A 17,132-nucleotide genomic window follows, 5' to 3' on the forward strand; every position below is an offset into this window, starting at 1 on the left:
AAATGTGGGTTTGCCTGAATCCATTCTGCACACGATGTTCAAGTAATCTTTTTACACATGAATAAAAGAATAAAACGCTTTAACCGGATGTTACTATCCAATTTTATTTGGAAATATTTTATGTGCATTCATATCATTGGTCAAGACCATAGGACTACATGTAAAACGCTAAACCGGAAGTGCAAACCAATTTTATTTGCGTGTATTTCCGGTCCTGACAGTGGCGGCGTCTCACAGTGGAGGTCTGCAGAGGTAGGGTCTCACAGTGGAGGTCTGCAGAAGTAAGGTCTGACAGTGGAGGTCTGCAGCCAGACTCCTCTTCACCTCTGAGGAGGAGCACCTGCCTGACGTGGCATGATGGCGCCTGTGTTCGGCTTGGCCTCTGCCTGCTTACCTTAACTGTTCTACCTGTCCTATGTATACTATTGTTTGTCCTTCTACTCGTCAACGATGGTCTGCCTTCTCGAGTCTATTATCGTCAGACTCTCTTATTGATCAGATCGTCCATGGTGGATCATAGCTCTCCATTTCAATGGGCTGACAGCCAGGAGTATGTGTTACCTCCGTTCAAGCTTGTTGCCGTTGTTCCTGGAAGTGGCAACCACCAACGAAGCTCTCACCGCATCACCGGAAAAAGCGAGGGAAAAGGGCTGGGATCCAGGAGAAGCTGAGCTGTGGAAGCGAGGAGTTGTCGGAAAAAGGCGCAGTTCGTTTCTGATGAGTTTCACCTTCATCTCTCCCACAGATCCACGGAGTTACCTCCACCTGCCCATGGCTGGAAATCATGTCTCCGTCCCATCCTTCCTGGCTATCCCGGTGCGATGGTTCCCCCTCCGGTAAACAGAGTTTACCTGTGTGACGCAGCGTCTCCCCGCTAGATGTGCACCTTACCCCGCGCTTTTTCTGGCGAGGGGACCACACTCGTGAATAATCGTTCCATTACGATCCAGTCCAAGAAGCTAGACTTTTAGCTTTATTACTGAAACTTGGCAGAAGAACATGGAACACGTTCCGCTCCTCGAACACTGTCCAAAGCGGATTGCACGTTCTTCAGCTCGCCGAGGATGACAGGCCGCGGTGGAGGACTGGCTGCAGTTTTTAAAAGCAGCTTTTCATTGAGGCTGCTGAGCAATTTTCTTCCTTTGAACTACAAACTAACTATTGGACGGTCAAATAATTTTTATGTATTTTAATTTACCGTCCACCTGGCCCAAATAGCTAATTTCTGAATGAATTTAATGATCTTTTTCATTGTCGATTAAGCTGCCTAAATTTGTAATTTTTGGTGACTTTAACATTCACATTGATGATGATAGCCTCCAGTTTCATGAACAACACTGAGAATTTTAATGTAACGCAGCATGTACGGGGTCTTACACGTCAGACGACAAACTCTGGACTTGGTTTTTACTCTTGGTTTAAACGCTGATGCTGTTTTAACGAGGACATTTTTATTTCTGATCATAAATGTGTTTCATTTAACCTTTCTTTTGATGTGGATGTTTTAACGGGTCCCCGTGAGATTCACTTGTGTGTTTTAAATGTGTGTCACTCTGCTACTGACTTTTCTGACGCTTTTATTTCTGGCTCGTTTATGCTACCAGATGGTGATGTTGATTGTTCAGTGCAGTTTTTCAATGAGCCCTGTCTGTCTATCTAGCACAAAATTGCGCCTGTAAAAACTAGGCAGGCTCCTGTTAAATCTTCTTTTCCTTGGATGGATGACAGTATTCGTTCATTAAAACGTATCTGTCATAAAATGGAGCGACGGTGGAAATCCACCCACTTGCAAGTCTTTTATGGTAACTTAAAAGAGCTCCTAACGGAATGTAATTATATGGTCAAGGATGCCAGAGCTACATATTTTGCAAATCTAGTCTCAAACAGTTGTCGCAATTGTACTTACTGTGTCAAAAGTACTTTTTGACACAATAAGCAATATTGTGTCTCCTCCTGCACTTTCTGTTACAATGTCCTCTGTTAATGTGTGCAATGATTTTCTTTATTTTTTTTACGAGAAAAATAAATGACATTTGTTTAAATATTATTCCCTAATTTTGCCCTCCATTACATTGTCCTTCTCGGCCACCAATTTTGGAGAACTTTTCCATGGTCTCTTTACATTAACTGACACAAATTATAGGTGGCATGAAAACATCTTCCAGTTTCCTTCACATCATACCCACTCCTCAGCTTAAAAAAAGTTATAGACTCAACTGGGCCACATCTACTCTCTACAATCAATAACTCATTAAAGAGCCCATGTTATGCCCTTTTTGGGGTTCGTATATTTAATCTATGTACCTACTTTTGTACGTTCACAATAGCTAAAGTCCGAAAAAAGTGTCTGTTTTCATGTACTGCTCCTCGTTGCTCCCTCTCCGCTCTGAGTCCGTCAGCTGCACTCTGTTGAGCCCCCACTGTTAGACCCCACGTGGGCCAAGTCTGCTCTGATTGGTCTGCCGATCTGCTCTGTCGTTATTGGTCAGTTGCTCAGCACGCGTCTTGGAAATTGCAACATGAACTGCAGGGCTTGCCACAACGAGCCAAAGGACTTAGATCAGTGATCTCACACTGACAATGACATTGGACTGACAATTTTTTATCGAGGGGGGCTAGAACCGAGCGTTACATGTGGCTAATGCTACAGCTAACTGGAGGAGGTAGGAGAAGCGGCGTTTCCGCGGACTTTGAATATCGTGGGCTTGCCACAGAAGTTAAAGGGCCTGCAACATGAGCTGCAGGGTTTGCCACAACGAGCCAATAGGCTTAGATCAGTGATATCACACTGACAAGACGTCACACTGACAGATTTTCTTCGAGGGGGGCTAGAACCAAGCGTTACATGCAGCTAATGCTGCAGCTAACAGGAGGATGTAGGAGAAGCCGCGTTTCCGCGGATTGAATGTTTTCAAATAGATGTGCCTAAACATGCACAGGACACATGGAAAACACATTAAAGAGCATATAAAGCCAGAAAAAACATAATATGGGCCCTTTAACATGCAGTCTCTCCTACACACGCAGGTCTCCAGTCCCCTTCTCTCAGTGAGCCTAGACTGACTGACTTTTAATTTATACAAGCAAATAATGCATGTTTAACAAAGCTCAGCTTCTGTTTTTAACAGCATTAATGTTTTTAAATAAAATGTAACACTAGATGAAATTAAATTATTTGAACGCTAAATGCATTTGCAGCATATGAATTACAATCAGCATAAATATTTATGCAAACAGTGAACATATAAAATACACATAAACTGCACATACCTGCACAAGTCAAAGAGTAAATATTTAAGTCTCTGTAACATGCAGTTTCTCCTACACACGCAGGTCTTCAGTCCCCTGTTAGCAGATAAACACACGGGAAACCCTGTAGCACTTGGAAACATGTGTCTGCTAATAAACTTTATAAAGTGCGTTTACAAAGTCTACATTTAAAACACAACTCTTCTACATGTTCACAAAGTTAAAGAGTAACTTATAATTGCAAACTGCTGCATTTTGCATTGTTTATAATGAGAAATAGGTCTTAACCATGAGCAGAGCTAATTAGCCTTACCTTCTCTCAGTGAGCCTAGCGTGGACTGAGAGAAGCACAACACTGACGTCACACACACTACGACCTACGAAGTGACAGTACAGATATTATATTAACAGTTGAGCTTCGGTGAGCCACAAAACACACATTAAACATGTTAAAACAGAAATGTCTTCAATGTTTATCAGGATTTGGTGAAGTTTCAAATATAAAATAAGTATATCATTTTAACCTGGTTACACTAGCAAGTTTTCATCTGTCTTGGATGAGCACATTTTAGATACATTTCAGTCCGGTTTCTGCCAGAGTCACTGAACATCGTGTGCAGTCAACAGAAACTGCTCTTCTTAGGGTCACTATTGACCTGCTGATCCAGGCGGATGCTGGAGAATGCTCAGTCCTGGTCCTCCTAGACCTCAGTGCGGCTTTTGACAGTGTGTTGGTTGAGAGACTCAAGCAGTGGGTTGGTTTCTCTGGAACAGGTTCTCTTCATATTTATCTGACAGATCATCCTCATGTACCTCATTTTTTTGGTAAACATGCTTCGTCTGTAGAACCCCTATCTTGTGGTGTTCCTCAAGGGTCTGTTTTGGGCCCTCTGTTGTTTTTATTGTATCTGCTCCCTCTGGGGCATCTTATAAGAACTTTTACAGATGTGTCCTATAATTGTCATGCAGATGACAGTTGTACATGTCTTTTAAACCCCAAAATGTCTCTAAGTTGTCTTTTTGGCTTGACTGTGTGAACTGCATGGATGTCAATGGATTTTTTTCCAGTTGAACACTGATAAAACAGAGGCTCTCATCTCTGTTCAAGATTTTTTTTTTTTAAATATCAGCTTTAAAATGTTAATTTACATTCGATTTTAGCATTCAGAAATGTTTAACATTCAGACCGACTAAGAAAAACACAATTGCTTGTCTATATGTTCTGTTCTAACTTTTTGATAAAGCTTCAGTGAAACATGAAAAACCCTTGCTCCCAACCTTGAGTCCCTTTTTATAAATGGGATGAATTTGCAGAACAGGGCTTACCATGTTCTACTAAGGGGTGATGTGAAGGGCAGTAACTATGCAAGTAGCTCTCAGGGCAGAGTCTGAGAGAGCATCACAATGCAATCATCAAGTATGGCAATATTTTCTCTTCTATCATTAAATATGTAACATTATCAATATATTAACCTGATGTGTTGCTCCTGCTGATTTTCATTAATTTTATATTCCCTCTGGCGTTATTACATTTGTTGACCAGCTGTCACTTTAATGTTGCCTGAGATAATAATGAACCAGAAAGCTGTATGAAGTTACCTTCAAGCTAGCACACATTTCTCTCAACATCTTTACCTATGGCTACCAAACGGTTAATATGATTAGACAGTATGTTTAACAGAAAGGCTGACTTGCTAGCCAGACTTCAAATCAGCCAGACTTCCCACAGTGTTATCACGGAAAAATAACGTTATATAAATTCGCCATGTGTGGCACATTGCGACTCAATGAATCAGGTTTCATCCTTCTTGTGGTCGGTGCGGCAATATTACGCAATCGCGGTCGGTGCGAGAATGGTCCGCGGAGGGTTTTAGCGCCCAGCCGTGCACCTCCAAGATTTTGTAACAACGCGGACGGGTTTGTGCCGACCGCGTTGCCATGATTGGCTGCAGGGCCTGGAAGTACTTTCTTCAGGCCGTGATGAGCAATCAGACCGCTCTGACCACAATCAGTATGAAACGACTTAACATTTGCGGGACCAGACTCGCCGGCCACAAGAAGCATGACAGCTCGCGTCGTAGATTCGAAAGGTGATAAGTTTGTAGTATGTGTTCATGATTTTACATAGGGATCTTAACAGAATTATTGTGAAAAAAATATTTAGATGTAAATTAAGCTGATAGTATGATTATGTATAGAAGTGTTGCAACTACAAGACAATGCAGTCCAACTAAATAGTTGATGGTAAATGGACTTGAGTTTGTAGTCTCTGACTACTCAAAGCGCTTTTACAGCGCATGTCACACCTACCCATTCACACCCATTCACACACTGATGGCAGAGGTTGCTATGTAGTGAGACCATCAGAAGTAACTTATCCCATTCATATGCAATCATACGCCGCTGACGAATCAGTGGGAGCAATTTGGGGTTAAGTGTCTTGCCCAAGGACACATCGGCCATGTGGCTGGAGGAACCCGCGACCTTCCGGTTGAGAGACGACAACTCTACCAAACTCTTTCAATTGTTGTTGTTTATCTGTTTTCATTAAAATTGTAATGTGATTATGTATAGGGGGGACGGGGGCAGTTTTGTATGACACACTACATTGAAGCAATAAGGCCTTTAATCCATAAACTATTGACTCACTCTATGATTTAATACAATTATTACACTCTGAGGAGAAAAATATTGAGGCAAGAAGTTATTACGTTTTGGGCTCAGCATTTTGTTATATTATTGAGCAGTTTTTACATTTTTGGTTTTATTACATTTCTTTTGTAACATTTCCGGTGGTTGTTACATTTCAAAACCGTAGCGCTGACAGAGTATGGCTGAACAACAAACATATATTGCTATGCTCATATAATCTATCCGCGCCAACATGGAGTACCAGGTTTTGCAAGGCTGTTACTCTGTTGAGGCTTATCAAGGGCTGCAATACATTTTGCAAATGTATTGTTTCGGCAGCCAGTCTCTGTTGACTCTGTGCATCTATTGTGTTTGGTGATGCCAATCTTACATCCAGCTCTTTCCATTTATGAAAATATTCTACATGTTCAGTACATTTCTCATGGGAGGTAAGTAGTGGTGTGGCTTCTAAATGTTTGAACGCTAAACGTTTACAAAAACACTTAAAGATGAATAAAATCGCTAACCGTTTAAACGTTTTTTTTTTTTTAAACATTTGGAAAATGTACACAAAGCGCAGAGCAGCAGCTGTTCAGCGAATGTCAGCGAAGCATCCGTCACGAGCTACACAGCACCTTTCTTCTCCCTCCCTCCCCTCCTTTTCACAGCTGTTCTTCTGAAGAAGTGTAGAGCGCTACAGTGAACTCGCACTCCAGATCATTATTAATGTAACATTACATAGTGATAATGTTTTAAATGGAGTTTAAAAAAGCAGAATAGCCTTTTCAGAATGTGATATTCTGTTAATGTCACCGGAGGTGGTGTCCCTGTTGAAGGAAATACTTAATACTTTGCTAAGTACGTTTATTTAACAAGTCAGCTGCCGTGCACTTACATTTTCAAGTGCAGGTCACTTGGTTTAATACAATTAAAAACTAGAAGTACACACATATATAGCAAGTATTCAGTTCTCAACTTTAGTTATCCAGTGAATGACTAACTGCAATGTCAGTGACCAGACCACTAGTGAGATACATGCATCTGGTCCTTGCCTTTCAGAAGTCTGTCAATGTTAGACTCACGGACTCACTGACATGGTGAGGATGTTCTGCAAGTGAGTGTCAGTAAGTGAGCTTCTGAGCCTATTCTTGTTTAAGTTCACAAGACTGAAAGTCAGTTCACAGAGGTAGGTGCTGCCAAAGAGGTAGAGCATCTTAAGGTACCTGTCTGCTGGGACACACTTGTAGAAGTCATTAGGTGGAGAGAGCTGAATTTCTTTTTGAGCTCAGAGTCACACCGAAAGTCAATCAGCTCCATCTGAAGGTCATCACTTACTATCCCCCACATCAGTCCCCACTAACGATGAAGGGCTGGGAAAACAGCTGAACTGTCCATGAAGTCCTCAAAGCTTATGTCAAACTCCTGGGATAGGTGGCTGAGAAGTGCAGCATACTCAGGCCACATTTACACATAGCTGGGTATTTACAGAAACAAATATTCCCCCCCCCAGTTTTCAATACTAACGTCATACACACCAGATCGTTTTTCCAAAGTGTTTTCGCTTGTTTTTGCTTGGTCCTTTCCTTGAAACTGAACATTTAACACATTGAGCAGGTTCGTGATGTCCACCAGAAAAGCAAGGTCACAGAGTCATTTTTTATCCAAGGGCTTTTGAGTTTAACTGTCCTTCCTGGCGGGAAAATCTCTGATTGCAGACACAGATCAAAAAAATCGCTTCAGAACTTTGCCACAACTCAGCCACCTAATCTCCTAGTGATACAGTACATCGCCATACTGTGCATCCATTATGAATACATTATACATTATAAATGTATGCATATTTATACATATCATTTGGATATGTATACATCTTTTTGAGACAATTCTATCTCCATAAGTGTGCTACATCTGCCACTTTCTGTGAGTGTGATACTTGAGGTGGAAACCTGAGAATGCTGTCGACGAAACTGTTTTTCCTTCCGAAGGTGTTAAGCCCTTATACAGTGAATCAGGCTATCTAATTGGCATTTCACACTAAACCAGTCTGCCAAGGAGGAAAGCTCTTTATACACTGTGCCCAGTGAGAGCATTGAGGGAATATGTTGGATCGTACACAGCAGCTGAGGCAGGCACACACTTAGATGTTTGTATGTCATGGTAATATGCGATTGGGCCATCCACTGTCTAGACAGTGCCTGTCCCACTGGCTTGTTGAAACTAGGCCTATTCATGTCAGGGGTTCCCTGTCACTGAGGGTATGGGGACTCACTCCACAAGCAGCTTTGAAGGAGGTTGGTGTCATTGACATATGTGTGGCAGCGTCATGGTTTTATGTCAGCTGCTGAGCAAAATGGTCAGGTGGAATCACAAGTTCCTCACAATATTGTTGCCACAACTCATCCATGGTAAAGACCGTTGGAACAGTCTGAGTTCATAAGTTATGTCCATAACTATTGATCTATGAGACCAAACGATGAACGTCACCATCGGAACTGGCTGAGGCGTTCCAGGCAAGAGGAAGAGGTGTCTGCCGCGGATGCTTATATGCTGTGGGGCCAGCCCCCTAAGGACAGTCACATGATTTTGTTGATGTTTTGGTAGAAGGATGGTATCATTCATGGTAAAGACTGTGGTGACAGTCATTGTTCTGTCTCATGGATCCATGGTTATGGACATAACTTATGTTTAGCTCTGATGAAATTTGCCACATTTAATTTTTTTTTAATAATCATATTACCCTTTTATGTATGTTGCTAATTATACCCCGACTTTGTACTGTGGCCCCAGCTGTCTTTGGGCTCCAAAATAGCAAAATGAAGTTGGAAAACTATTATCCAAATGTAATTAAAAGAACCACAGAGACAGAAGATTAAATGTTGAAGATTGTAGTTTTCTCATTACCGAGTGTTGTTTGTTTGTGTTTAAGCGATTGTTTACTAATTTGTGTACTTCTTCCGTTCGGGTTTTGGGGCATTGTAGATATTTCTTGTGACGTGATACTTGTAATTGCTGAATAGTTTTGCTATCGTTTGTCCACTCTAAGGGTTCAGCTCAACACTTCTGAAAATGGAAATACTTTAAGTCTGCTCAGCCTCTTGACAAGTTATTTTTTCCTTACTCTAGAACGTTAATGGAATAGTAAATACAGCAGGGGCCCCCGAGGGAACTGCTGTTCCCTGGAGGTAAGAATGGCAACTAAATGCGACGGAAAGTAGAGACCTGCTGGTGAATGGTCTCCCCTGAGGTGTAGGTAGAAGCTGATGGTGATAGATCGACAGTGATTATTCAGAGCTTTGGAGATGAAATAATGCTGGTGTTAGCTGGCTCGCCTGACAGCTGAATCTCTCCCAATCACAGCTCCATAAATCAAACACATATACAGCCATAGTATGAAACAGCACCATTAAGCACATGTGGTCATGATGATGATGGAGTGGTTATTTAAAAAAAAAAAACAGAGCCATCACCGACCATAATAGCAGGTCAATCAGCAGCTCAATGTTTACACTTAAAGATGTAAAGCAAAACTGTAGATTACTGCTCATATTTTTTTTCTGCAAGGCATTTTAGGATGCAAGTGTAACTCAATATTTTCTGTTTTAGTCTTGCCATGTTTAACTGAAATTATGTTTTAAAGCAGTCAGGACACAGAATAAAAAAAGTAAATTTACAACGATACCTTTTAAAACCAACGATTCCATCTAATGTGTCTTTTTTGTTCTTTTTTTTTTTCATCAAAAATTGGCTACCGATAAAATTGTATTACATTTTCTATATTTTTGCACTGTTTTCCTTCCTTTGATACATTAACATATCTTTCCTACTTCTCCTCAGTCTTCTGACAAAGATAAATTTACTAGTGGGAATAATGTCTTTGTTCATTACATTGTTCAAGACTGTGTGCAGAATCGGCATTAGCCAATCTTGCAGCTAGGCTAGTTAGCTTCTTCTTTTTGCTGGTAGTTGGCTGCAAACATTTGGGCCTCATGCGGTGATGAGAACTGTTATCGAGCCCAGTTCTGGATTGTGATCGTCAGTCGGGTATAGCAGAGACTGTTTAAGGACTAAACTGTACAGTTTCGACATAACGACATATACTTCACTCGCTGTTCCAACACCTCCGGAGTGTAGTCTTCGAAGATGTGTACTGATGATGTGGTCTTTCACCTGATAGCGGTGTATCCGTAATTCTGTTCTGTTTTGTGACCGTGTTCTGTTATTATAAACTGTATTTTGTCCAGTTTCTCCTCCATTGTTGCAAAGCTTAATTTTAGTCTAAAAGTCAGCTAGCATGCTAACAATGTTAGTGTCCGCATTGTTGCTGGACTCAGGCATAGCTTCTTTTTCAGCCTCGTGGGGAGGTTAATGAAACAAAAATGAAAGTTGTTTGGGATAAAGGACTACATAGAAGATTAAGTAGACTGGCAAGGGACCCTGAGGCTGGCGTCCCTCTCACATTCTCACCAAACCGGAAGTCCCCTTCCAGTCTTTTTAAACAGGCCCACTAACTGAACTTGTTTAGGCTAGAGTTTGTTCATTATATCAGTATTGGGACTGACAATGTTTTTTTCATTTAACTTACTGTCATTTTGTGTGTTTTCTTCACAACAGGAGGGATTTTACTAAGACGTTTGATAGCATTTCACATCAGTATTCTTAAATATAGCTACAGTATACTTGTCATTTGTTCATAATATGCATTATTAAGCACATGCTGAAAATTAATTAATGGAGCTGACACACTGTTTAACTTGAACACATTTAATGATACAATTTGCAATTGACTGGCAGAATTATTCAAAGCTTCCAAAATTGCTATGACTGATATTTACGTTCTCATGACTTGTGAATAATAATTACAATAACTACATTTGATAGTTTTTTTTTTTTTTTTTTTAACAGTACTTGAAGGTTGAAGGTTCATGAAATTAAAACAACTGCAGAGCAGATCTTAACAGTTTTCAAAATGTTTATGTCAAGCAAGTTAGAGACAGACATAGCTTACAAAAATATGTTACTGAACAGTAAGGTTGCAGCTTAAGATATTGATCAGTTAAGATCAAGGAAATCAAATTTTCTGTGGCCAATGAACTAATCAGTTAATATGTTGATGTCCACAATATATTACATTTTGTTACTTTCTTCCCCAGTTCATTAATGAATGAAGCGATCATTGAGTTGAATGATGCCAAATTATACTTGATTGCAAGCTGCCGGGAAGTTGCAATTTAAGCATTTTTTTTAAGTTCCAGGTTTTAATGAAAATATTCTCTTCATGTGTCCTTTCTTGGTTGCAGGGCAGTGGGGTCAGTGTATCGGGGAGAAATGTGGTTCTGGTGGGGTTCAGACAAGGACAATATGGTGTGTCCACACAGAGGGTTGGACTACCCACTATTCTCACTGCCAGCACATAGACAAGCCAGAAAGGCAACAGGACTGCTTTAAGGTCTGTGACTGGCACCAGAACCTCTTTGAATGGGAGGTGTCAGACTGGGGCCGCTGTGTTCTTGTCCCTTTTTTTTTCAACAAGCTCAATCTTCGAACTACTGAGTGTATTACAGCACAGCATGGCATTCAGGGGCGCAAAGTCAACTGTGTACGCACTTTAAATCGTACCACTGTCACTGCGAGGATATGTGAGTTTTTTTCCCCAAAACCCCCTGCAGAGCAGGCATGCCTCATCCCCTGCCCACAGGACTGTGTAGTGTCAGACTTTACCTCCTGGTCAAGATGCAGCAAAACTTGTGGTGCTGGCCTGCAACACAGGACTCGATATGTCCTGGCCACACCACTGTATGGTGGAACAACCTGCCCAAACCTGACTGACACAAGGTCTTGTTTTTCCACTGTTCACTGCCCCATCGGAGAAAGTGAATACCAGTACAGCCTTAAAGTCGGGGCTTGGAGTCATTGCAGACTCCTACATCACAAGGATGCCCTGGTAACAGACAGGACTACATTGGACTCCAACACCAGCTCTGAAAACAACACAATCACACTGCACAAAGAAGCTCAGCACCCCTTTCGTCAGCACCAACAGCAGTCTCTGTCACACAGGCACCCAATGTCATGGGAACTGGAGGTGGGATACCGTACAAGACAAGTCAGCTGTACACGAAGTGATGGCAAAAGTTCTATGCTGAGGTAAGCCAGTTTCAAGTGATGCAATGTAATGCATTTCTCACACAACAAGAAGGAAAAAATAGCATGTAGGAGCTGTGCACATAGTGAAAAATCTGTGTTTCTTTTGCACCCATTTCACTCACACATGGGTTTTATAATTACTCAAGCTGGTAAGACCAGGGCAGATCAGGTGTAAGTGCAGCTGCCTGCATTACTTACTTAATGCACGTGCAAACAACTGTGCGGGACTGTAATGAAAGAATCTGACATGCTTGCATCTGATTTGTCTTTGTTAGGTAGAGGTGTTTCTTCATTAAATATTGAATGATGAAATTTTAGTTTTCATGTTAATAGCTTTGATTATATTCTGTTAGCAGGCACATGCCTACAAATTCCTTTCCTCTTGGGTACACTTCTAATAGGCTAGAAAGGGGGCATTGTCTATTCTTGGAATCTTCAGCCATATAGATTTATTTATATAAAGGAAGAATACACTAAGATGATTCAAGACAGATTCAAGTAATACATTCATGAAAGTTTTCAATTTTCAATGAATACATGAAAAGTCATACTAGCAGCCACACACACGTTACAATGCATAAACACACGCACATCACACATACATGCACACTTTTATAAAATTACCAATTTCCATCTTTCCATTTCTTTTCAAGGAGAACTAAGAAACGTTAACGGTCTCTGAACTTTCTAACTAAATAATACTAAGTGTAAAGATGCAGAATAAGCACCATGTTTAAATCTGGTTTTGCCTGTCATTCAATTACAATCTGTTAGAATGATGCCATTTCATGATTAGTGTCATGGGCACTGTATCACAACTGGAGATGTAATTTCATTTCAAATTGAATTGTTTAGTAATATTTCTAATATAGTAGCTCTTAGAAGCCTCCCTTATGTATACCAGTTGTAATATTGTAATGTGGAAATAAAAGCTGCAAAAGTAATTTATCTGAAATGCAAATGCTAACTAGTAGGTCCTCAAGCATATGGCATTTGTATCCTCCTGAGGTCCAGTTATTAATTTTTAATCTTTATGAGCTATCAAGCTGAAACCGGTTGTGCTATATACTGTAGGGAATATCTTGGGATTGTCAAAGAGCTTTTATTTGTTGGGGTGTGTCGTTCACCGCAAAAGTTCGACATTTCAATATGGATGTCATCTTAGGAGCCGAAAGACAGTAAATATGGATAATTTCACTTAATTTTACTTTGTTGGCTTTCATTGACAAACTTTGGTTTTCACAGCAATAATGCATGCAATGCTTAGCAGGACAACGAGGGTGAGTGCTGTCAGACGGGGCCCCTTTACTGCCCTTAAAAGCTTTGCACACTGCTTTGGTTTAAGTCTGTGAGGCCCCCATACTGGTCAGTGGCCCCAAGTAGATGCCGGCCTTGCGTGTTGACAAGCAGTGCCTCTGTGTACAATGCTATAGTAAGAATATTTGCCTTTTTATCAATGCTGTGTTAAGTTCAATATAACATAATCAGGATTTCAAATAAAAAGCGGAGAACAACATACTGGCGAACAGAAAACATAATGCAGCCAAGTTATTACATGCACAGAGATCGTGTGAGAAATGTGGGGAATAAAGCTCACCACCCCCTCCCACACGCTCGAGGTAAATTCTACTGATTATATCCTGCTGCGTTCTCAAATTAGCCTCATTCAGACTTTTGGCTTAAAAAAATTAGGGGGCTGGCAGGAGACAGGCCTACTCCGGATAAAGTGCAAATAAAAAATTTGGCTGATAGCGTTCACACATGCAGCTCATCCTGAAAACTTAAGGATTTTTTCAGAAGGTTTTTGCAAGTGTGAAAGCACTATTAGAGGAATGTTTTAACTAGACACATGAAATTCATGAATTTTTCCTATGAAAGAAACAGAAGCCTTTTAATGAGACTTTTCCTACTTCTAAAAAACACTGTGTTCCAATTATGTTGATATGTTATGCTATGTTGAATTACTGGAATAGGGGTTAGTCTGCCTAAAATGGGAAATTGTCAGATCCTGATGTCCACTGCAAAGGACACATGTTTTGTGTCCTTTATCGTATAATTTTTCTGGGTCTCAGGAGGGTATAACCAGATATAAAAAATCCTCATAGCAAGTTAATGAAAATCAAACACAATTTTTTTTCCTGTCTCATGCTCAATTCTAAGCCATGGACAGGTTTAATATGATGTTAAGAAAAAGTTTTAGTTGTGTTAAATTGTATTATTATTTTCTTCTTGTTTTCCCTAATCTTCTCAATCTTTAGTCTCTGTACAAAGGACAACTACCCCTTAACCTTCCAGACTTGTGTGATGCCAAAAGACTGTCAGATGTCTGATTGGTCATTGTGGAGTCCATGCTCAAAGACCTGCCGGTCCACTGACCTGTCTCCCGGTTACCGCCTACGATCAAGGATTATGACACACATCCCAATTGGAGGGGGAAAACAATGTCCCGCTCTTGAGGAAAAAGAAGCTTGCAACATCATAGGAGATTTACTTCCAAAGTGCCCAAGGTAGTTTTAACAGTGATGGATAAGATAAAAATTGAGCATGCAATTTGGAAGCTATGTTCATGCATATTATTTAGATACATGTATTTGTTTATACCATTTAAAAAATAAAACCAAACAATGATTTTTAATTGTGCTTCTCTGAGCAGTTTCACCTGAATTATTAAGGGAGGCTGCAAATATGAATTAAGTTCAACATTAAATTACTTTGAGTAGAATTTGGCATTACTTCAATTATCATGTGAAGCTCAATGACCATATTTACTGTTGGGAGTTCCAGGCATTAGTGAGACATTTTATTAGATATTTGGCAAATCTGGGAATAAATTCCTTATCAAGAAATGTATTCACAAATGTGTTCTTAAAGGTGTCTTACAACAAATGTAAAAATATCTAAATCCAACTCCTGTAGGAAAATCTGTGACAGCTGCTGAAAGTGGAGTACCCAAAACATTATTGGTGAAAAATTGAAAATGATGGCATCTGCCTAAGGTAGCTTGTGAGGGGTCAAACTAGGGTTTTTTTCTTCTAGTTTTCTGAATTCATTGCAATCATTTGTTAAGCACAAAATCCACTTCTTTGTGGAAAAACGGCCAAGCCCACTTTTACATGTACTTTTAAAAGTAGCTTTATTTGTTGATTTCAATATCTCGAATACTTATGAGAAAACAATACTATTCCACAATGTCAAATTAGAGCTTAGATCATGACCAAAATATCCAGCCCGACCCGAACCGAGCCAATGCAGGTTCTCTCTGAGCCCGACCCAGCCCATCCAATATCCTGTATTTATGGGCCATAGCCTGATGAAAACCCGACATTTGACTTTTAAATTTAAGTTTACATTTTTTACAGACATCTCTTCGGATAAGATCTTAATGAGTGCAACAAGGAAGCATGTATTATATATATTATTATAATTTTTTTTTAAACTGCAAATTTATTTGGATCCCTTAAAACCGTCTGCTCGTCTCCCACAGTTTGGCGTTTCTAAGTGGAGATCTTTCAGTGTGAGTGTACCTGTACTTGAGCTGTGGATCCATGTTCTGCTTGTTGTTGTTAAGATAAACTTTATATATATTAATGGACAAAGCCTGTATGATGTCACCCATCTGTTACTTTCAGGTCAGCTACACCTTATTTGTGAATAACTCTTATCCTTCATAAAATCAAAACTGATCATTTATTTTTTTTAAACTGTGTGCCGATCGAGAATTATTTTCTTTAAACATGTTCATTTCTGCTGTAAAATTGCCTCAAGTGGACACTCGACGAGCTGCCGAATCGGCTTCATTTTTCAACACCAGTGATTGCCACTTGAATATAGCAGGGGCCTCATGTATAATTGGTGTGTGCGCACTAAAATGTTGAGTAAGCTGTGTTTCACGCACACGTCAGGATGTATAAAACTCAACGTGACATGAGAATGTGCTGACCCTGATGCAAACTCTATACCAGCCGTGAGCATGTGCGGACCATCCCGCAAACTCTTAGCTCCACTTTTTTAACTTGCCAGATGAGCCATAATAAATTTGCCACTCAATTTACTGAACTGTTTTCATGAAGTGGGGTAAATTCAAACATATTTTTCATAGTTTGAGCAACAACAACATCTAAACAAACAGATGCCTTAACCTCTGTGCCAAAACCAAATTCGCTATTTTTGTGACATGGAGATGTTAACACACATCAGGGACTGTACAGACTCCGAGGCGCACAGATATTCACGACACAAAGAAAGCGAGTCGCACTCCCACCTCCTGTGCACTGTGTGCCAAACGTGGTGTGCTTGTGCCTGAGGAGCTACAGATGGACGACCCTGACACTGGCCCGGCACCGGCACCGGCACCTAACACAGAGCCAAATGCAGCTATACAGCACCGTTAGGATACACAGAACGTGAAACAATGAGGGAAGTTGATAAAAAGGCAAACATTTCTCCTCATTATTTAACAAGGTAATTTAATGTGTGACTTATTCCACAATGAACGTCGTTCTTTTTTTTATTCTGTTCTCGTTCCGTCTGCATTACTATCTGGCCCATAGTCTGTAGCATGCGGCGTATTTATAGTAATTTGCATAGATACTAATGGGAGGAGACAAGGCGGGGCCAAATGGCTCGTGCAGCTGCGCTCAGTTTCACATTAATCAGTCCCTCCTGCGGACTTTTTGGGGGATTGTTGCGGCCTAAAATGACTGATTTCGCGAGAGCTTTTCAAAAAAATTGCAACACATGTTGCGATGTTTTTAGACATTTTTTGCAATTAAATTGCGGCAGCATGCGAAAATTGCAACACTAGTTGCAATTTTTTAATGTAAAAAAAAAAACGAGACTTTTTATTATTAAACTTATTTTCTTAAACAGGCTTTGATGTGATTGAGTGATGCCTAGATTTTGAACCTGAGCAGAGCCATTAGCTTTGTGAAGTTAACATATTCCTCTGCCTCACTCAGGGACTCTCTCTCTCTCTCTCTCACACACACACACACACACACACACACACACACACACACACACACACACACACTCACTCTTCATCTGATCTATTTTCATTAATACACACACACACACACACACACACACACACACACACACACACACAC

At 40.4% G+C, this 17,132-nt stretch overlaps 1 protein-coding gene across 1 annotated transcript in view; it reads left to right on the forward strand.

Moving 5' to 3' along the window:
* thsd7ba (thrombospondin, type I, domain containing 7Ba) overlaps window positions 1–17,132 on the forward strand; it is a 118,217-nt gene that overhangs the window by 15,126 nt on the left and 85,959 nt on the right. Inside the window, exons 4-5 of the mRNA XM_065962286.1 lie at window positions 11,178–12,024; window positions 14,283–14,531. Of these exons, the coding sequence (XP_065818358.1) occupies window positions 11,178–12,024; window positions 14,283–14,531 (1,096 nt within the window). The remainder of the gene's footprint in view (window positions 1–11,177; window positions 12,025–14,282; window positions 14,532–17,132) is intronic.

Source organism: Labrus bergylta, chromosome 13 (assembly GCF_963930695.1).
Source record: "Labrus bergylta chromosome 13, fLabBer1.1, whole genome shotgun sequence".
Classification (NCBI taxonomy): domain Eukaryota; kingdom Metazoa; phylum Chordata; class Actinopteri; order Labriformes; family Labridae; genus Labrus; species Labrus bergylta.